Source organism: Syngnathus acus, chromosome 3 (assembly GCF_901709675.1).
Source record: "Syngnathus acus chromosome 3, fSynAcu1.2, whole genome shotgun sequence".
NCBI classification, from domain to species: domain Eukaryota; kingdom Metazoa; phylum Chordata; class Actinopteri; order Syngnathiformes; family Syngnathidae; genus Syngnathus; species Syngnathus acus.
The window spans coordinates 2,745,857-2,766,797 of record NC_051089.1 but is presented as its reverse complement, the minus strand read 5'-3'; the positions used below and the strand labels follow the sequence as shown (position 1 = coordinate 2,766,797).

Genomic DNA, 20,941 nt, shown 5'->3' with positions numbered 1-20,941 from the left:
ATACATTCTGGGTTGAATTAGGAACGTTGGATAGTGCCATGGGAGGAGATTGAAGACGATCCCGTTTCTCTTCAGTCTTTTGTTTCGTCCTCAATCATAATTAGGAAGAAAATAACATTTTGCACAAATAAAATAAATATACTATGAGGTAAAATCGGCATGTTGAGCTGATGGACTGAAGATAAATGGACCTAGGGACATTTCAGATTCAAAAGTAGCCAAACAGCTGCGAGAAGGAACAACACCTTGATAAAACCCAAGCACAGGGAGAAGATGCACACTCAGACCTAAGTTCGGAATATCGGCTTGCCATCCCAACCCTAAACTCCTTGCGGTGAGGCAGCTGCGCTACCACGCGCACCACCGTGATTTATTTGCTAACCTAAATTAAATGTCAGTGGAAAATCTTGATCGCTTGATCTGCACTGTGGAAAGCATTTAATATATTTATTTTTATTCATACATTTTGTCCTGAGGAGGTGTCAAAACGGTGTCAAAGTATGAATGATAGTGTTTCTTCTCGTCTAAAATGTATGCGGACTAACAATGCTGCTTACTTGCCATAGCATGAAGTAAAGCCACCGGTGGCCATCTTGTGTTGCCACAGCGCAATTTCTCCGTGGCGTTTTTCTATTTTGACTCTTGTCTATTAAATAGTTAACACTTTCCCTTTGGTAAACACATCAGTGTAAATAAAATATCAAGCAACCTCGACTGAAATCATAACTAGAAATGTGATTTTGTAATGTTTTTCCATCTGTACCTAGCTCAAGCTCACCGACTCAGATATAGGTCAAAGGTCCTTTTGACAAACAGGTGTTGTTTGTCACTCAACAGGTACACACACACACACATACCCACAACCACAGGTGAATTTTCTTTCTTTTTTGACAATGAAAAAAAATGTAAACAGCCCTGCCTTATAGCCAGATGGCCAACATAAAAGAGAGTTTGCAGGATTTTGAGAGTACTTTGGGTTTGCTTGGTAGTCTATTGACACAGCTGCAGGCCCGAACTTGGGCCTATATTACTTGGCGAAAAAAAAGATTCCATAGAAACATGCAAACATCACAAATCTGTTATTATGAAGGTTAAAAGAAAATCCGAGCACACAAAAACATTCAGAGGACAAAAATATTATAGAGGGAATGCAAAGCTTTTGTCAGAGAAAATCGAGATTTTGTGTACACAAATCTGCCTGCATATTATACTGTACAATGTATGATGATAGTAGGACTTTGGAGCCTTTTTTTTTTTTTTTTAAATATACTGCCACACTTCAGTAATTATAGGCAACGTGCAGCTGCTTCTAGTGCAAAAGTAAATGTTAGTCCATGTTTTATTATTACTGTGAAGAACAGTCATGCATAGGTCACACAATTACAATATTTTTTTTACCATCATTAAATGTAAGTTTGAAAGGCTCAAACAAAATGTAAAATCCAAAATAAAATATAAAATCAATCTATTGACTGAGTTTATTTGTTTGTTTGAATAACGAGAACAATGAAGCACGTCGGCACTGATGTGTTGCTTGTACAAAGCGATATTTTAATGGGGAACATTTAGTTGACAGGGTGAAACAGTCCAAACATTGCAAACTGAATACCAGCTTTGTGCATTGATTGCATGAAAGTCACAGTGTTGTGTTGATTTGGAGCATCCAATGTCTTCCACGCGAAATGGCATTTTTGATATGACACCACTCTTATGAGAAGATGAACTGTGAACTTTGATGCAGGGTGTGAACCAGCAGACATGCCACAGTGGATGCAGACCTCGGTGGCGTTAAATCACTAAACATGTTGTAGCAGCTTTTTTGTTTTTTGCATCCATATTTGGTTCCATCTGAGTTAAATTTGTCATTCAGAACTCCGCATTCCGTTCATACGAAAGCTTGTCTCCTTTTAGTTTGTCTTTCAGCTGCCTTAAAAGACATCTTAACCGTCCTTTGCTCCACCTAAAGCTTCCAGAAATCCAGAAGTTCACCTCTCGCTTGGGACTCTTTGATAGCAGCGGCGCCGAGGGCACAACACAATGAGACGCACGAAAGATCCGATGGGCTCCCAATGAGGGTTTGAAGAAGTGATGCCAAGACAGCGGCTTGGACCTCTATAGATTTGCACTGTATGCTTTGCACGTGTTTACTTGCATGTGAAAGCATTCACGCTAAGTGCACCTGCGGGATCAAGTGTGTTTGCTTTTCTTAGCTGCTGAGTATGTACGTTTGGATCTCAATCTCTTTTGTGCACGTCGGTACACTTAATGTTGGATCACGCAAGCTGACTGATGTCGGCGGCTCCTTTATTTGTTGTACCTCATGATTTGATCAAAAAGCAACTACAGGCAAGAATGAAAAACAAATTGATTTCGAAGATGAAAGAGTCACAGCGTCATTAATTTTGTGGCACAAGAAATCCATCATACCAGGCATTAATTTACAGGATTTACCTATTTTTAAGATTTATTGTCGTAAATTGTTCATTCGTCCTGATTCATTCTTTGAAAGAACTGAGCCCTTTTGTACTTTTACGCACATGCAAATGTGTACATAATCCAAGGAAAGCACGAAGAGTTAAGCATCCGCAAAGTAAAAGTCACACAGAAAAAGCCTTATACTTAAAGAGCCCGCAGAGCAGGGCATCCAGTTCCAAACCAAGCGTGCACTGACGTTAACCTGAGGTTTGCTGAACACAGCTGCAAACTGAAATTAGGAGTAATGAATAAAAGTGGTAACAGGATGTGGGACAGAAAAAGCAATGGGCTGAATGTCAAAGTGCAAGCTGAGGAACATCTGAGCTCATCACTGCAACAGTTACAGTGTCGAATCGTTTCACTTCTATTGGCGATGTGTTATGTTAGTCTTGAAAGTAAGCCTGAGCGTGAGACCCCCCTTTAGTACCACTAGGGGGTGCCAAATTTGGTAACAGTATTGAATTGTACGTAAAACCTTTTTTTTATTCATATAGTCTGTGAATGGCTTGAGTTGAAGAATAAAAATCAAGACACTCTTCAATGTGTTCACTTATAAATAATAACTGAATATTAAAGTTTTTTTATGTAAATAAATATGTAAAAAAACAGTGATGTGCATTAATGGTTGGTAATGTCTTTTTCAGACAAGGTCATGTGCATGCAAATTGTCTTTCTGTATGTTGGCCGGAAGGCTTTGCAACCATTCATAGAGACTCCATCTTGCTCACTTGCTCACATTAATCATAGATTTTAATTAAACGTCTCTATTTCGCCTCTCAGTGACATGAGGGAAGTTGAAAGAGGCCACAGCTGGCAGTTGCAGGTTGGCCACTCGGGATGTCAGACAATTTAGTTGAAGTCATGATCCCGGATCAGATGTCCCATTCATTGAAACCAGCATAATCTGTAAGATGTTTACTGTACTTAAAAAAAGCATATTTAGTATTATTGTAAGTCACTATAACACACTTGAAACACTGAAGGTGACATTTGCAAATGAGTAAATATCATTTCAACCACCGGCATAGTCATTCTCAAACACTTGGGATGACAAAGACTTCTGTGGAGATCTCGCCAAAACGAAAGATAAGAGATTTTAGAAATGTCATTTATGAAAGCACTGCATTCTCCAGTATTAGAAGACACTTTGCTGCCATGGCGACCTGTATTGACGCACTCACAGCCACCACTAAATTCTCTTCAGATTTATAAATGTGTGCACACACTCCTTTAGTTCACATTTGGAGTGTACAGTTGGCTCGTATTTGCCACATGTTATAATCATTCCCCAAATTTAAAGCTAGTTAAATTCTGAGTCAGAAACCTGAACATCTTTCAACAAGGGTACTTTTTGAAAATTCATGTTAAACATACATACTAAATGTATTGTTTAAATAGACATATGTTAGATTAGGCTTCTTAATAGTTAGATAGATGTGTGTCTATCTAAAGAGGCCACTGGGGTGAAAGAATGTTTCATATACCATTCTTATTGTAACATGCATGTTGCATTAAGACTGGATAATGCCTTTTGGGCACTTCCACTGAAGATGAGCTGTCCATTTGTATGCATTCTCTACATACACAGTTTACATATGTCTTAAATATTTGCAAACACGAAGACTCAAATATCTTGGTCACCATTCACTAATATTTAGATCGCCTGCCACGGATGTCATACTTATTTTGACTTTGGTATTTACAAAAAGAAAAAGGTTCACCCAAAGCACAGCAGAGAGAGGGGTCATTTCATTTTTTGGGTGATAATGAAGGGAAAATAAGGATATGTAAAAACAAGGTATTTGGGAAATTCATTCCTAATAGAGCAGTCCGATCAATATTTTACTATATCATTAACATTTGACGAGTCATTCCAAAATCTACGGCGAAAGACTCAACCACATCCTCCCTCCGGCTTACTTTGGTACAGTCCGAAGTGCCTTATGGTAACTCCGGCCGGAGCGAGCGGAGCATAACATGCTTGAGACTGTTGACGAGCAAGTCATTGAAGTTAACTTTTAAATCTCCGTTTAGTTTCGTCCGTGCATCCAAGAGGCAGAGTGACGTTTCAGCAAAAACGGGCGACATCAGTCATGCTATTAGACTAACGTGAAATGCCGGAGCGTCTTTTAGTGTCCCAAGCTCGCTGATTTAAGTGAAGAGAGAAGAAGGCGCAAGGGGAAGCCCGGAGAAGAGCGATACAAGCGGGCTCCAAGATGCAGCCGGGTGCCGTGCTGTGGGTTGCAGTGACAACTTCGCTGCTCAGCCTGAGTGCAGGTAAGAAAATGCTTGCGTCAAGTGCTGCAAAATAAATGTGCACGCTCGCGGAGCTGAGGTCATTTTGGAGCCGCAGTGGTGGTCTCATGCCGGTGGTCTTCTTCAATATACCAATATAGTCAAATAAAGAGCTGGTTCTCAACTTTAGACCAGTATCTGTAGTAATTAGTTTTTTTTTAAATTCCCTTTCATTACTTATGGTCCCTTTTGACATTTGTTCTGAATCTGTAGTAATAGTGCACTTATACTAGTCTGAACAGTGAATTATTATCTTTTTTATTGAGTTTGACCTTTTTCACTTCAGAGGTTTAAATGAAGGTTAAGCTTGCTACATCAGGAGCTTACGAGATGCATGTACTTTGAGAATATAACCTTGCCTAAATCTTGGGTGACAATGGCTTGGGTGTATTTTCCATATCATTGCCAAACAGAGTTTTTCCCATTTCTGATTGCAGATGAGCTAGTTTGTTTATGTATGATAGCCTGCTTCCTCCCCCCTTCCCCACCCTCAGCTGCCGAGAGTGATTTCCACCACCCCCTTCCAATGTTTTCTCTAACACCTTGTATTTACAACATGTCAGAACAGCCGCTGGAATGCACAGACCCTACGGAAGCTATTCCTAAGCTCTCACAACAGGCTGCGCGCATCACGCATTGACACACGGACGCTCAAACGCACCCACAGATGCCGTGCCCTCTGACATGACCTTAAAAATATAGCAGACAGGAAGGCGAAAATCACACCTGTAATTGGCTATTTGGACTTCAAATAGAGGCTGCGGTGATTGTTTCTGCTGCTAAATGTCACCGTATGACTCTCTTCAAAATGTCAAGCAGAGAGAGAAATGAATCCAAGACCCCCTGCTCGATCCACATCCTCCCTCTGTGTGTTCGTCATCACCTCCGACTTCATTATCAATGTTTCCCTGCCTCTGTAAGCTTTTTATCTCGTGCTTGTTTTAATCATGAGCGCACTTCTGTCACGAAACAATTATCTTAGCTGGCCCGTGTCTTGTTTTTGACCATGGTACATAAATGTTAATTAATCAGACCACAGATTTTCCTTTGTCAAATAACTAAAAAAAAAAAAGTGAATAAACAGACAACATGACTCCAAGCAATTATTGTGTTTGAAAATACAGATAAGTGCAACTGTGCACGTGACATTTCTTCTCTGTCATCTATAAAAGGATAACCATTATTGATTGACAAAGAGGAGCGGAGCGTTTGGTATTTTAAAGGCAAGATGGTCCCATCTGCCTGGAAACAACATTGGAAAACTCGTGCGATTGTTTGAGTGTGTGCGTGTCTGCAATCAGTGTGAGGTCAAGATGCCTTCCTTGATATGTCTGGTGGCCTTGCGGTAATTGGCCGAGTTTGACTAATGGTATGCTGGAGGGTGGAGGATACACTTTTAATAATGCACTCTGGGACAGGATGATCATCTCAACCTCTGTTTCTCACCGTCCACCGCCTTCTTTTTTTTTTTTTACTCATCAAGTGTTAATTGGACTCACGGGTTTACCTGAATGCCGCCATCCTTTAAAGGCGACTTTGCGTTAAATTTACGTCGACTACAATTGAAAGCATCGTATTTCTCAAATATAAACATATTGCTAACAATGCAGGCTTGGGTTGAATTGCTCAAGATATTTTTTTTCTTGGGGGGGGAACAGAGAGAATGACAGACAAAGACAAACGCTTCAGTACCAATCTGACACCCAGGCAGCGTTCCAACATTTCTCTGCTTGGGTGGATTTTGTTTGTTTTTATCTGCCAAGCAATGAAAAGATGAAGAAGAATACAAAGTCAATATGTGACTTGCAACAAATGTCGATTTCGATCCTTTCTGCACATACATAGGCTGTTTGAGAATGTTATTGTACGAAAAAAGATACCTTTTATATCTAATTTTTTAATATTTTTTATATACATTATATATGTATACATATATACATATATTAATAATAATAATTATATATACATATATATATTTATTTTATTTATTTTTCCTTTACTAGTAGCCTTTCAAAGAACTTGCAGATGTAGCTTTACCTACCCAGTGAGCCTTCAATGAAGATTAAGGACTTGCTTTTGCAACAGCACCCCATTAGATTAAGTGCTCCCAAAGTTGGTTGGTTGGCAGTCATGTTGGCAATGTTGACGTCCACCCATAAAAGACAGACAGATTCATTGTTAGCCACAAGTTGATTTTGGTCCAGATTCCACTCTGAAAGCCATATTCTCTTTTGCAGGATATGGCCCTCACTGATGTCTATGAATCACTAGCTTTTTTTTCTTTTTTTTTCCTGGCAGAAAATGCATAGTGTACATAAAACATTTAGCTTCCATTCCCTCGAGTTTCTTCTCCATGCTTAACCTCTTCAGGGGCTCGTGGAGCTGGAGGTGCGTAAATTCTTCATTAGATTGCAGTGTTGCAATTATGAAGACTTGGACTAATGCCGCCGAGCTAATAAACTCGGCTAAATGAAGACTGCCAAATGTCGCCCTCGAGTAGTATATTCTAAATTGTGCTGCAGTTCTGAAATCACTGGCATAACACAAGCGAGCTTTTCATCTTTTCACAAAGTCAGATTTAGCACTGTTTGATGCTCACTTTTTTTTTTCCAGGCCTCTTTGGTATTGCTGGTTAGGTTGGTGTCAGGCAGGCTTTTGCATTGACTGTGGCCCGTCAGAGTGAGCCACCTGATACCCCCACTGTGCTTTGTTTGGCCCAGCTAAAGAGATGCGATTGCACCTCCAAGGTAGCAATGGAAGTAACCTATGATTACTTGATTTCACCCCCCTCAACACGCACACACACACATTTCTCATATGGATAAATGTCATGTTTCAAACACCCCCCTTCCCCGATCCACATTCCTGTGCTCATGTTCCTCCACCTTCCTATAAATCACAGCGCTCGCTCACAGTAGAAGGCCAACCTCCCTCGCAAGAGTCCTCCAGGCTCTCTTTTTGGGGCCGTGTCTGATTTCAGAACATGATGCCATAGCCCAGAGGCCAATTTCAATTATGTTCACTATGATGATATATGGTACAGATGTCAGATTTAAGACCACACGGGCAGAAATCAAAGTAAAGCACACTTTGGACAAGTGCAAGTCGGTAGGCGCCTAAGATTTACTTGATAAAAGACTGTTAAGGTCAAATGTGGGCATTTAATAAAAGGTATAAACTTACCTGTCAACAATTGGGATGCAAGTACGATTGATGATATGTATACTATTTTTTTTGCATAGATTCAGAATCTGCCCTCGTTTGTAGCACGCCATGTTTCTATAATGCAAATAATAACATATTTAATCTAGTAATATATTTAGTAGGGAGATTTGATTGCAATTTTTGTCCGACCACTCAACTTTTGAGGAGTCAGCAATACCGATACCAAGTACCGATACTATTACTAATTTCGATACATAAAATAAAAAAAAAATCTAATTTGAATTTTCTCTATAGCAATTTTGCGTTAAGGTTTTCATTATCATAAAAACATATTTTATGGGAAAAATACAGTAAAATTAATTTAAATTTCAAAATTGAAAATTTAAATTTTAAAATTAATTTTAATCAATAAATAATTGTTGTTACATTTTTTTTTCATTATCCATTTATTATCTGAAGAGCTTATCCTCCATTTTACATTATTTTAGGTTCGATTTGACGGGCAGTCACGTAAATGGAGCCAATCAAATTTTCGTTTTGGTTTGGAAAGGGGCACATGTGGCGTATCGCCCCTGTAGTGCGTCGTGGAGTTCCTGGGGGTGGCAGATTATTACAGGCTGTAATAAACTCTGCTTTTCTGTCTCGGCAGGGGGCTGCTGTAGAGGACAGAATGATAAGCGGTGCTGGAGACTCACTGTCTGAGCACAACCAGAGGAGGAAAGGGGAGGGGGAGGGGACCAAAAGGCATTTTGAAGGACACACGCATGCACACATCCATAGTAACTTAATTCTCAAGCTTGGCTTTGCTTTCTTTGACTTGGCAGTTGTGACTCACATTTGAAACACTGACATGAAAAAAAGATTAAACGTTGGGCAGATTGCGGCGTTACAAGAATCTCGTCGTCCCCAGTGTACTCTTCGCCATGCATTATAAAAAAGCCACTTATGTGGTATGCACATCATTGGAGCCCTTTGGTGAGAAATGTAGGACACTCTTCCAATGTCATTCTATCATTGTTGGCGCTTTGGGTAGCCATACTTTCAACATGAACTGCACATTTGTGATGTGTATCATCAATCGTATTTATCATATTCAATTCTCCACAGTAGTACTCATGAACATTGTCAAACTTAAAAATAGACTTTGCTAACATGTGTAAAGTAGGACAAAATCCAAAGCTATGCCCCTCCTGTTATAAATGTTCACCAAATGTGTTTGAGGCTCTAAATAGCCGGCAAGAAGTGCGCAATGTTGTCACCTTGTTGTCCACTAGCCAGCTGTTTGAGCTTATTACTACACTGCCTTTGTAATGGATATATTTACATTTCCCTTAAGAACAAATGGGATCGTGGCACAGTTAGGGCTTGTCGCGCGGAGCCGCACAAGGCTCGATGCCTTGCTGGCTTTTGTCTTTTTATAGGATTTGCAGACAAAAGGGAAGTAAGCGGTATTCTTTTTAAAGAAGCGCACCGATAAATGCTAGTACAGTTAAGCTTTGTCCTCCGACCTCACCGTAGACAAAAATGGATTGGGTGAGAGTTGAGTGTATAAATAACCTGAGAGACAGACAGGCTTCGTCATTTGGTGGACATATCAGATATAGCTCTGTCACCTATCGTATTGCATCGTATCGTATCATATCAGACCTGAAAGGAATGTAACCAAAATTGCAGAACCAGAACTTATAGCAAAAAGCAATAGGAAAGAAACGGCCCGATAGATAATTTTCAATCGTCTTGGCGATATATATAAATGAGTGGAGATGAGCTGAATAATCTTTTAATCGCATCAGGATGCCATTTTGTACTAATGCAAACATGCAGTTCCGTGAGTGGCGGATTTTTCATTTGCTAGATGGAATGATAACTACAAGATCACATTATTCATCATTGCCAACCACTTAGCGAGACTAAAAGTAGTGGGATTGTTTTTAAGTGAGGCTCCAATGGGCTTTTAAAAGCAAAAGCACTTACTTCTTAATTGAAACAAAGAGCTCAGTTGTATTTTCAGAACGAGACGAGATGGAATTTGACAACCAATCATTTAGCTCAGTGTTAGAACAGCTGATTGGATTTGAGTTTTTTTTTTGTCAGCCCGCTTACTGTATGAGCATGTGGTAGTGTCGCTTTTCGCTCCTGTACTTCCCCGAGACAACTGTAGGAAAGCACCTGCTTCTATATCTGATGTCCTTCGAGTTGTTGAAATGAGTAGAAGGCATACCGAGGCATATATGGAAGCAGAAACCCGCTCAATAAAACTGCTTATGCGGAAATCAGTCAACATTTTAACAACCCTTTAAAAGCTGTCATGTTTTTAAATTTGTTTTATTAATATGTTTATTTATTTTATTATTATATTATTTATTATATTATTTTATATATATATATTATTATGATGTGTTTTATTATTTTATTTTAAAATTATTAAATTATATTTTATTTGTATTTTTTAATTTATTTTGTTATATAAATTATATTTTTATCAATCAAATCTGATTTGTTACAGTTTTTAGCTGATTTACTACTGACATATTTTACTAGATTACATAAACCGATTTAATCTGCCGTTTCACGTTCCTCGAGGATACTGGCGTGAAATCCCCGTGCATCCCGAGACGCACTTGCAGAGGCAGCTCAAACATCCTCAGGGTGTGTACCGCATGTTATGCCACTGCCTTTGCCCTTCTAGAATGACATCTTTCACTTTTGTCCCTCACTGCTGCACAATGATGTCACCTCAAAGTGTGAGAGCAGAAACCTGACACTGGACACAACAAGCACGCAACGTGAAGAACCCGCGATCCTTTTTGAGCCGCTTGTTGTGAAGGTGGCAGAGGACTTCATTAAACCAACAGCAAAGGGATCTGGAGCCCCCATTGAAGCCCGAAACTGGAATGGGGACACAAGTGAAAGCACCGCGCTCCCTAATGAACTCGAGTGGCCCATAGAAGTGGGGCTTTTTTTCCACCGAGGCTAAGGAGGACAGAGTGTCAAAACAAGCCCGGGCCCTTGCTGCTCACAGGGGCTAAACGCCGCCTTTTGACTCTTCGGAGTGTGGGCATCTGAAGGGGAGGGCTCGAGGAGAAAGGAGAGGGAGGTAAAAAGTACTTGCTAAAACAATGGCCTCTTAAATCAAGCACCCCTCCTTGCCTCTTTCCCCCATTCCCGGGCTCCCAAACACCCCTCCTATTGCCTCCACTTCCAATTAGGGATACTCTTGCACAAGCGGTTGGAAGCCCCATATATCGCTGGGGCCTCAGAGGAGAAGAAGGAGGAGGCTTAAAAGTTGGGTCTTTATAGCAGTTTCTCTGTCAAAAGGCCTTAGTATTCTGAGGAGAGCCTTGTTTGGACTCCTCAAATGTGCTACTGAGGGACACGTGTAATATTGTATCCTCCGTCCCGATTCCCTTCATCTTGTTCCTTCCCGCCTTCTCCACCCACTCATTTGCCAAAATGTCGTCAGTTTGCAAGCCTTTCATTGCTCCTCCACGCTTGGAAGATCGAGCAACGGACTCAGGTTCTTGCTGCCTCGCTCTCGTCCCCTTATTTATCCTCGGCAATTACAGCGGCTGATTAAAGAGTTGGCCTGAGGAAGCCATGTGGAATACGACAACTCCTACGTTACGCTTCAGAACAGCACCTTCGAAATAGAACTTTGGCAGTGCAAGATAAGGACAAGATGAGTTGTGGCAAGTGACAGAGAACGAAATATGCTTTAGTTAGTTAATCAGGTCACGACACTTCCTACTCAAAAACCCCACACTTGTTTTTTTGGGTTAGGTCAGGGGTGTCAAACTCATTTTTGTCACGGGCTGCATCGTAGTCATAGTTTTCCTCGGAGGGCCATTATGATTGTCAATGTTTTCTATCTACACTATAGGCTACGAAACAAAGTGATGAATAACTAGTTTTGAAATCAGAGACTAGTAAAAACTTTTAAAAAATTGTAAGCAATATCTCAATTTTTTTAAAAGTGAAGACAATTTGTAATTTTAGTAAGACACAAAGTCGATGCAAAATCTGTCTTCGCGGGCCACTTAAAATGATATGGCGGGCCGCATCTGGCCCCCAGGCCTAAAGTTTGACACCTATGGGTTAGGTCATGTGATCTTCTACATATAGCAGATTACTTTTCTCGATTTACATTTTTTTAGTCTGATGGCTTCAGTATGGACCCAGCATGTGGATGCAATACCGACTGTCCAAAATATAATCTAAAATTATGCCATCTTTGCATTTGAAATTTTACTGGGTCATTTCCCCTGGTAGCAATCTCTTCACGCAAGGACAATGGGCTGGGCTGAAACCCTCATTAGTCCCATCAAATAATTTTGGGATGACCTAGAGCAGTGATTGTGAGCCGTGGTGTCTTTTCAGTGACCTCTGACCTTATAAATGTTCTTTGGGGATAATGGACTAAAATATGAACCAAGTTGTGAACTCTCTTTGAAACAAGAGCCAAGGAGGACTCCATTAGAGACCAACTATTTCAATCCCGTTACAGATAAGGTGTCAGTGGAATCGCTGTGTACCGCTTCGAGAGTTTGTGGTGGAGGCTATTCTTAGGTGTAGTGGTTTCTAGGCACCTGCCACTCCCTACCCCATATAAGATGACCTTTTGCCCTTAGAGGAGGACAAGGAACGCGTGTGCCTCCAAGTCTCTCAAATGACGACTTCTTAAGCAACATTGAAGCGACCTGGAATGCAAACGAATCACCCACTTACCCTTGAACTGCCTCTGACCTTTGTTGGTGTTCAGAAACCTGGCGAGGAAAATGTTCATTTCTGTTCCGTTATTTGAACCCCCCCCCAAAATGTTTTATTTCAAGGCACCGCACTATTTCGATCGCTGAGTCTGAGATGTTCTGGCCAGATAAGCGCTTTCCCGCCCACATAATTATTATTATTATTATTTTTTTTAAACTGATAGCCCCAGAGTGACGCTTGCCTTTCGCACGTCCAGAGGTAATTCACATGATGAGATGAAACAATATCCAGGGGACATCAAGTGCTGACCTCGTGTTCTGGATCAGGCTTGCTATGCTGTAACAGAGCCGCCATTCACTAAAGCACTCTTGAACTCATGATGATACTCTGAACCATCCCAACGTCTTTAGTTCCGCTACACAGACAAATGCTATTCATTTGTTCCTGTCAATTACGTCATTTCCAATATTTGTCCTCCCCCCACCTAATTTTGACCATGAAGTCTTTGACGGTACAACCAAATCCTTAAAGCTCCAAATGAGAGCAGACACAGTTTTTATTTAGAACCAAAAACTATTTTTTTTTTACCTTGTCATTCTCATATAGACCAGCCCAGAGTTTCTTTTCAATCCAACATGAATTATTTCTCCCATTTTCCACTGTATTTATTATACTCAATTTATTCTGAATGCAGTGTCCTTGCTGATATTTCACTTTTTCTGTGAGTGCAATAAGAAAGTCAGCCTTTGGAGTAGCGGGTGAAGAACATCCTAATCAAAGGATGCTAAATATACTCATCCCATACTTGGCTCTGAATCTTTCTGTGTGGGCTACACAAAAACTCAATTGTAACTCATTCACTCTGCTGCCATGGAGACTGCCATGGAGACTGCCACTCTGTCGGATGCTTTTATCCTGAAATTGATTCATAATTTGGGGTGAGAATGAACCCATTGAAGACATTACTGACATGAGTGTCAGAGGTTCACCAATACCACTTTTTTTTTCAGACCAAGTATGAGGACAACTTTTATTTGAGTATTCACATTACTGAGCACAGTATTTATTTTATTTAATACCGTTTTTTTCCGTGTATAATACGCAAAATTTAACTAATTTATTGTCCTAAAATCTGGGGTGCGCATTATACATGGGTACAATTTTTTTTTAATTTTTTTTTTTTCTTTTTTTTTTTTTTTTTTTTTTTTTTTTTTAAGAAAATCATGGTACAACAAAACCAACAACAGGACTGACCGACAAAGACGTGGAACAAAAAGACAGGGTGACATTACCAAAGACAGGAACAGACACCAAACAGACATCATGACAGTAACACATGCAATGATCCGACGGTGAGCGAGGGGCAGACAGGACTTAAATACAAAACACGTTACAAGAACAATAGTGTGTTTGTACTGTGCTCTGGTCATTTCGTCAAAGAAGGGATAATAGTCCTCTTCTCTTCTTGACTGACAATGAATGTGATAGTTTAATACAATCAGCAAATAACAAATGCGTATTACAGGTAATATTTTATTTCACAACACTTTGCCTTGTTCCTTTCGTCTCTGCTGTTCACTTCAAACACGCTCCATACGAACGCAATGCTCTCGTATCAGACGCTTGCTCGATCACCTGCTCGTTTGCTGTCACAATGTACCCTACACAAATCCGAAACATTTGTTGCGGCTCCGAGTCACGACGAGGGGCAAGTTTTGGTTTCCAAGGGTGTTTTTATTCCTCTTCAACGTCTCTCCCATACAGAGCCCGCCTTTTTCACATGTCCGCACGTCACTTTCCTCTCTTTTCATCTGATCGCGGTGGTGCCTTTATGGGCAGTCGGAGAAATCAACGCCAACAAAAAAAAATACATCCAGCCTAGTTAAGACCATACCAAAGACTATAAAAATGGGACCCATTGCCTCCCTGCGTGTGTGACGATCATTGGGACTTAAAAAAAAAAAACAAATTAAAAAAAAAAAATAAAAAAAAAATAAAAAATTGGGTGCGTATTATACATGGGTACAGGCTTTTTTCCAGCATCAACATGCCATTTTTAGGGTGCGTATTATACATGGGGGCGCATTATACACGGAAAAAAACGGTAATTAAATTTCATTTTATTTTATTGAATGAATTTTTATTTATTTATTTATTTACATGACATGTTTCACTTAAAACACATTTAAAAATATTTTAATACATTTTATTTATTTATTTACACGTTTCACTTAAAACAACATTTTAAAATATGACCACTAATAATGATCATCAACCATTTTGGAGCATTTAATGAATTCCACACTGCTCATAAAAATCAAGAAACAATTGAAACCACCATTCTTGCCTTTCGTCTGTCTTTATTGCTGCGCCTCCCTCCCTCCCTCCCCCTCAGCTGTTAAGACTCGGAATGCTGCTTGCTGTTGGGCTCTCAAATCCACAAATACTTTGACCTCTCCAAAACATCCTTGTGCTGGTACTCAATAATTCTGCCCCTTCATTTCCCCCCTCAGTCTTCTTCAGTTTGTCTTTTGCCTTTAATAGAGTTTCAAAATGGATGCCCCAAATGGATCTAACTTCCGGGTCAATGGACATGGGCTGAGGGGTCACACTTGGGCTTAGCCAATCATCAGTTGGATGACTGGGCGGCCGTATGACGCTTGAAGAATCCTAAGTGCTATTATTACCATGCAGAAATTGAGATGTTTGTTTTCTTCGACCATCGTCACTCTTTCATCACTTTTTGTTCTTCTAGTTGCTCCATTGCTAAGCAACAACCGTGACAGATTTGCGCTTTGGCTCGAATTCTGTCACAACTGAGTCTAGGCCACCCCCTCCCACATAAACCGGCATAGACAGACATACACACGCTATATAACCAAGTACCCTGCTGATTTGCGGTTTATGGTTCTGAAGCCCCTCCCCCATCAGAAAAGCCCCACCCCCATCCCCCTTTTGAGGTGACAAGAGGGAAGCATCCAGCTGGATGGATCTGTTGTGTTTCTCTCCTATGGGCTTTGATCCTTTGGCCCTTAGTCTCCCAAATCAGCGCCTATCCTGCCAGTCTGGAGAGGGGGTTTTGATTGTTACTTGATTTACTTTGTTTTGGGCAAGATGGCCGACGTAGACTGGTGCGGCTCCATAGGACAGCTGGATCAGTGTGCCCCAACTGCCTTCTCCATGCCATAACTTCTCCCTAGCCACCACTTTCTATTAGCTTCCCTCAATGTTGTCTATAAGCCTTTGCTAGTACTCTGGGAGTGGCGGGAGAAGTCCTGTCCCACAGAACCCCCTGATCCTGGCCCCATTTTTTTTTTGAAAGCTTTAAGACTGACCTGTCAGCCTTGCTCTCTTCCCAAGAGTCAATGTGGGACGGCCCCCTCAAAGACCAGTCTGCATCGGCCTTCTGTTAGAACAGGCCCCAGCAAAAGCCCTCTTGTGCCGCCTATTGTGTAGTCACACATAAGATCACAGTGAAATTCCCTTTGCGCTTGATTCCGTCCATGGGCCGACGGACCGCTGCCACTTGATAGTCTTGTGTGCTTTCTCCCAGCATCTTTGCAAATTGATATATGATATAATAAATATACAAAGAAAGAATAGGTACCTTCAGGATGCATCCATGTGTGTCCATGTTGTCCTGTTTTGTAATAATGGTACTCTGTCATTTTTTCCCCCAGCTAAATATAACTATTTAGAATCTGCATGCAAGCGTCAAATTGTCTGTACTTTTCTGAGCGTGTCAGAACATTTATTTCGCTTTCTCCGAGTGTCTTCAAGTGCAGTATTTGGTCTTGTATTTATGTATGTGTGGAGCGAGCCTGGCCTTTGGAAACGGCTCTTTAATGACTGTGAATAGTCATCTGTAAGTGCTTCAGTGTTTCATGTGAGATGCCACCGTTTTTCCCCCTCCTGGCTCTAATCAATCACGGCGCCTCACACTCATCACCCTCACTGTTTGTCTTCCTCTTCTATTTTGTCTTGGAAGAAAAAAGGAGTTTCTCGGACCCCCTCCTCTGTCTGTCTTATAAAGACAGGGGAGGGTGGCGGCGAGAAGTAACGAAGGAAAAATGGGGTTTAAAATCCAACAAGAAGGTCAACGAGTGTTACTATAGCGTTTAAAAAAGGATTCTACGATATCATGAAACTGACCTAAACTAGTATTGTTTTGTTTTTGTTTTTAACACCTGTAACTAATCCATTTTAGAGTTTAATTCACACACATACACATTTATTTCATATTTTTAAAGAAAACCAGGCTCAAAATTTTGAAATGTAGAAAAACTAAGATCAGTTTTGGAGTCCATAACTAGTACTATAAGACTTAATTCAACCAAAATTGTGTTCCTCAGTGTTATGAACACAAGAAATCACAACTTAGACAAATTATTTGCGAAACATAAAACTGACTTTAGGGTAAAGGATTTATTATTGTCACTTTGCCAATGAATCCTTGTTATGTACTCGGAAGAAAGTACAGCATAACTTCTTATCAGTCTTGCCACAGGTGTGCTGCAGGTGACGCCGCTGTGCTCGCTAGATCTGATCGGAAGCTGTTCCTTTTCTCTCACTTTGCTCCTGCACGTTGGCCTCCCGCAAGGTTTGGAACGCTTTGATAGGAGATGAAAAAGGGTGCACTGGAGGGGAGAGGATGGCTGTTTGGCCAGTGATCTATCGCTTCCTTACTCATTGCCTATCTTCCTGTCACACGCACATGCACGAGCTCAAGTTCATTGCATATGAGTTCCGGGAGGCGGTTTGGTTGGGAGGCTCTTGGAGGGAAGAGGAGGAGCGGTAATTAAAGAGCTTTGAGAAGGGGCCCCAACTCTCTGTTTGGATGCATTTCATCCCTTCTCCTCCCCGTAATCCCCAAAGGAATAAACAAATTGGGGTTTTCAGCTAGCAAGTTGGATGTGGTCGCTCCTGTGATAGGATTGAAAAGAGGTGTGTGTTTGTGTTTGTGTGTGTGTATGTACGCGCTCTTAACCACAAGTGCAGTAAGTGGCTAATTGCTGTCGCCTCTGCTCTGAAATATGCAAATTGACACACAGGACTCCGCCCACGGTTTTGTTTAATCAATAGGTTTCTTATCAAAACCACTGAATTGCTTTTTCGTCATCTCAAACAATTTTACAACTGTACTATTTGTGTTTCTCGAGTAGTTGTGTCTGTGATATTGGTTCAGCATATTTCCTTTTGCTTTATTTGAGTACACTTTGTCAAATTTGCTGGTCGACAGACTGCCAAGTGTTCCGTTTGACCTTTAAGATCTATTCAACTTCCCCAAAAGGCCAACAAGCTGCTGATATGTATTTCAATGTGTGAATCTGTTTTTATAACAATACTGCAGTATCTTATAATTAGCACTATGGTGTCGATAATAAATCAATACTGAAATAAAATAATGTCAGTAGTTTGTCATTTGAAAGTGAAAAAATCTGAAAACAATTAAAAAGTAAAATAAAAAATTAAATTACCAAAAAAAGTCTGAAAAATCTGAAATAAATTACAAAGTAAAATAAAAAATAAAATTACCAAAATTAATTTCCGAATTTTGTGGTGGCGGTTGTTTGTGATTTTGGCTAAAACACAAATGTTTAACACAATAACTTTCTTCTGCTTTCATATTTGATTAAGGATTGTTAAATCATTTCCATTCTCACTTCTATTAGTTTCAATAACATTATGTTCTGCAGCTGTTACACTTGGAAGGGACCTTCCTAAACTTCTGCCGTGCAGGATTGCACGCACACTTCATTGAGCTGAATGAAAAGTAGTCAATGATTTACTGAAAGTTCTTTTAATCATCGCAGCATTTAATCTCCCCTTCTGTCTGGAGGTCAGCAATCGCTTTTCTTCCCTTAGCAGTAAAACAGCTTCATTATTCAACAGTTTGTTGACAGCCTAAAGAGGCTGCTGTTGAGAAGGTTCAGCTTGTCTTCCTCTAGCAGGTCTGATGTGGGTCGCTGGGTTTTTCATTAACGTCTCTCGAAATCTTACCCTTCTTTTCCCCCACTGGCATAAAACAAACAACAAAAAAAAGCTCCAAGCTTCTCTGCTCCACTTAGAGTTACGGCCTCTGAAATATTCCTGCATAGAAATGAAATAAAGCAACTTAGTCATTTCTGTTCAGCAGGCTAGCGGTCCTTAAATCTTGTCGGTTCCCCTCGGCAAATCAAAAACATTGCTTTGTTCACTCCTGAGACAGGCAGTTCATCACAAACACACAAAATGGAAGCCAAGTTTTGGTTGGAGCTCAAACCTAAAATAAGCCAAAGATTTATGAACTCTAAATCATTCTGAAGTTGGTTTTCACTCTTGTGTGTTTTGAGTATCCCCAAGGCCGACAATAAGGCCCCTTGTTGACGTTTTGGTTGATTCAACACTGGTTGACACAGAAATTTAGCTATTAGCTTGAAATGTATACATTTAACTAACCTTTGCTCAGCTAACCTGAAGTTGAAGGTAAATAATTTGGCTACATTTTTAGCAAGTTTTGTCCAATTTAATCCATGAACTTTATAACTTTCAACTAAGCCATCAAATTCATGGTTAGGCTATCGATTAAAGTCAATTACTATCAGGTCTTGTAAGGACGATATTGTGTTTTGGTATTAGCACAATTTTCTAAATGTGTTTCTGACATGCAACGCTTAAGGAAAGGCGGTCTCAAATTGTGCATCATCCATTAATAACAGTCATCACTCGATAATTGTCAAATTAACGCGGTGTTATGTTCATATGGAGAAAAGAAGTCGTATCCCTGCGACGGCGTGCCGTAAACAAGCCTGAAAGAATTCGGGCCAACAGGCAAGCCACAGCTGGCCCCTCGCCACGCTCAGACGTCAGACGGCACCTCCACTGTCTTCTCTTTTGCGTCTGGGTCATATGACACTGCCCTTATGGTTTGAAGTGCCCTGGAGGGCTTGTTGCTTTTAATCAACACAGACAGACGATCCTGGAAAACACTTGTAGGAGTCGTCAGTTTGGTCAGTCAACAGTATTGTATGGACGAAGCGATCCATATAGAATGCAAGATTATCTGAAAGCTCGCTGGAATGTTTTTGTAGAACTTTGTGTAGAATAACTACGTAAGGACCAACTTTTGTTTACTGCATCGTCTAAGCTATACCAAGATTAAACAACACGATACCCGATAGTGTTATGATCTTGAATGTTCATGTCTAGATATCGATAGAAAAACGATATATCATTCAACCTTCCTGCTATCAACATGAAAACATACAGCAACTTGTTTTATGAGCACAACCTGAAACCTTTTCTTTGTTCTCCCCTTAATGATATTGGTGCTGTGAGTGTGCAGCTGTCACTTACTAATCCCGTGTGCTGGCCATCAAAGATTGATAACTTTATATTTCCAAAAGCCTTGGGGCACATTAACATTTATTGAAACACAGCGCACGTAAAAGTCCTTTCGTTAAAACCGCCTCGGTCTTCCCAGGAAGGTATTAAATCCCAAATTTAATGTCTAATTGGTGATCAAGATGAGGTGGTCAGACTGAATAATTGGATGATGTCACCGTTTCATTTTTGCAGCATTTTATAATGCTCGTAAAAAAAATTGAATTTGATGTTCCCACTTTAATGTGAAGGTTAACAGTCCGTGAACTCTTATCATAGCACTGAAGTCGTAAGACGAGTAGAGGTGAAACAATTAATCGAGAACTAATCAATTATCATCTTAATCAAGGATTCTTTTTCAAAATTGATTCTTTTGAGACCTTTCTTGAAATAATTGTTCAAATCTTCAGAATTGCAACCTCTCATCTGTAAATATTTCAGCGCAGATTTCTTGTCATAGCAATGAATCAAAATAAGGCCTTTTGGAACATCTGTTTTCACTTTGGGAAAACAATGATCAACATTTTGGCCTGTTTTGACATGTTACGGACCAAACCACCAACTGAAACATAATCCGTTTGTCCGTTTCTTGCGCTATCACTGAAAAAATATCTTATAATTGAACCAAGGGGTGGAAAATAAGCAACTGAAGCCGATTCATTGATTAATCATCAAAAATGGAAAAATCAAACGATTATTGAAATAATTCTTAGTTGTAGGTGTGCTATGCGATGACAGGAATGACAAAGCATACATCGGAAATTGTTGCGCAATAGGGAGGTCATTAGGGCAGGAAATAGTTTTAGATGTCATTATGAACAACATTTTGAAAACAACATCATTTTTTTAAGGTGTTAAAATCCACTGTGCCCTTTCAGCTAAACTATATTTGACTTTCCGGTTTTGGCAAATAACACCATAGCAACAAAAGCAGTTG

At 40.2% G+C, this 20,941-nt stretch overlaps 1 protein-coding gene across 3 annotated transcripts in view; it reads left to right on the top strand.

The window, feature by feature from the left end:
- The first annotated feature begins 4,448 nt into the window (after positions 1-4,448).
- The window catches only part of lrp4 (low density lipoprotein receptor-related protein 4), a 54,544-nt gene continuing 38,051 nt past the window's right edge, over positions 4,449-20,941 (top strand). For all 3 annotated transcript variants that reach the window (XM_037246512.1, XM_037246511.1, XM_037246513.1), the window contains exon 1: positions 4,449-4,752. In XM_037246512.1, the coding sequence (XP_037102407.1) occupies positions 4,692-4,752 (61 nt within the window). In that variant the 5' untranslated portion in view covers positions 4,449-4,691. The remainder of the gene's footprint in view (positions 4,753-20,941) is intronic.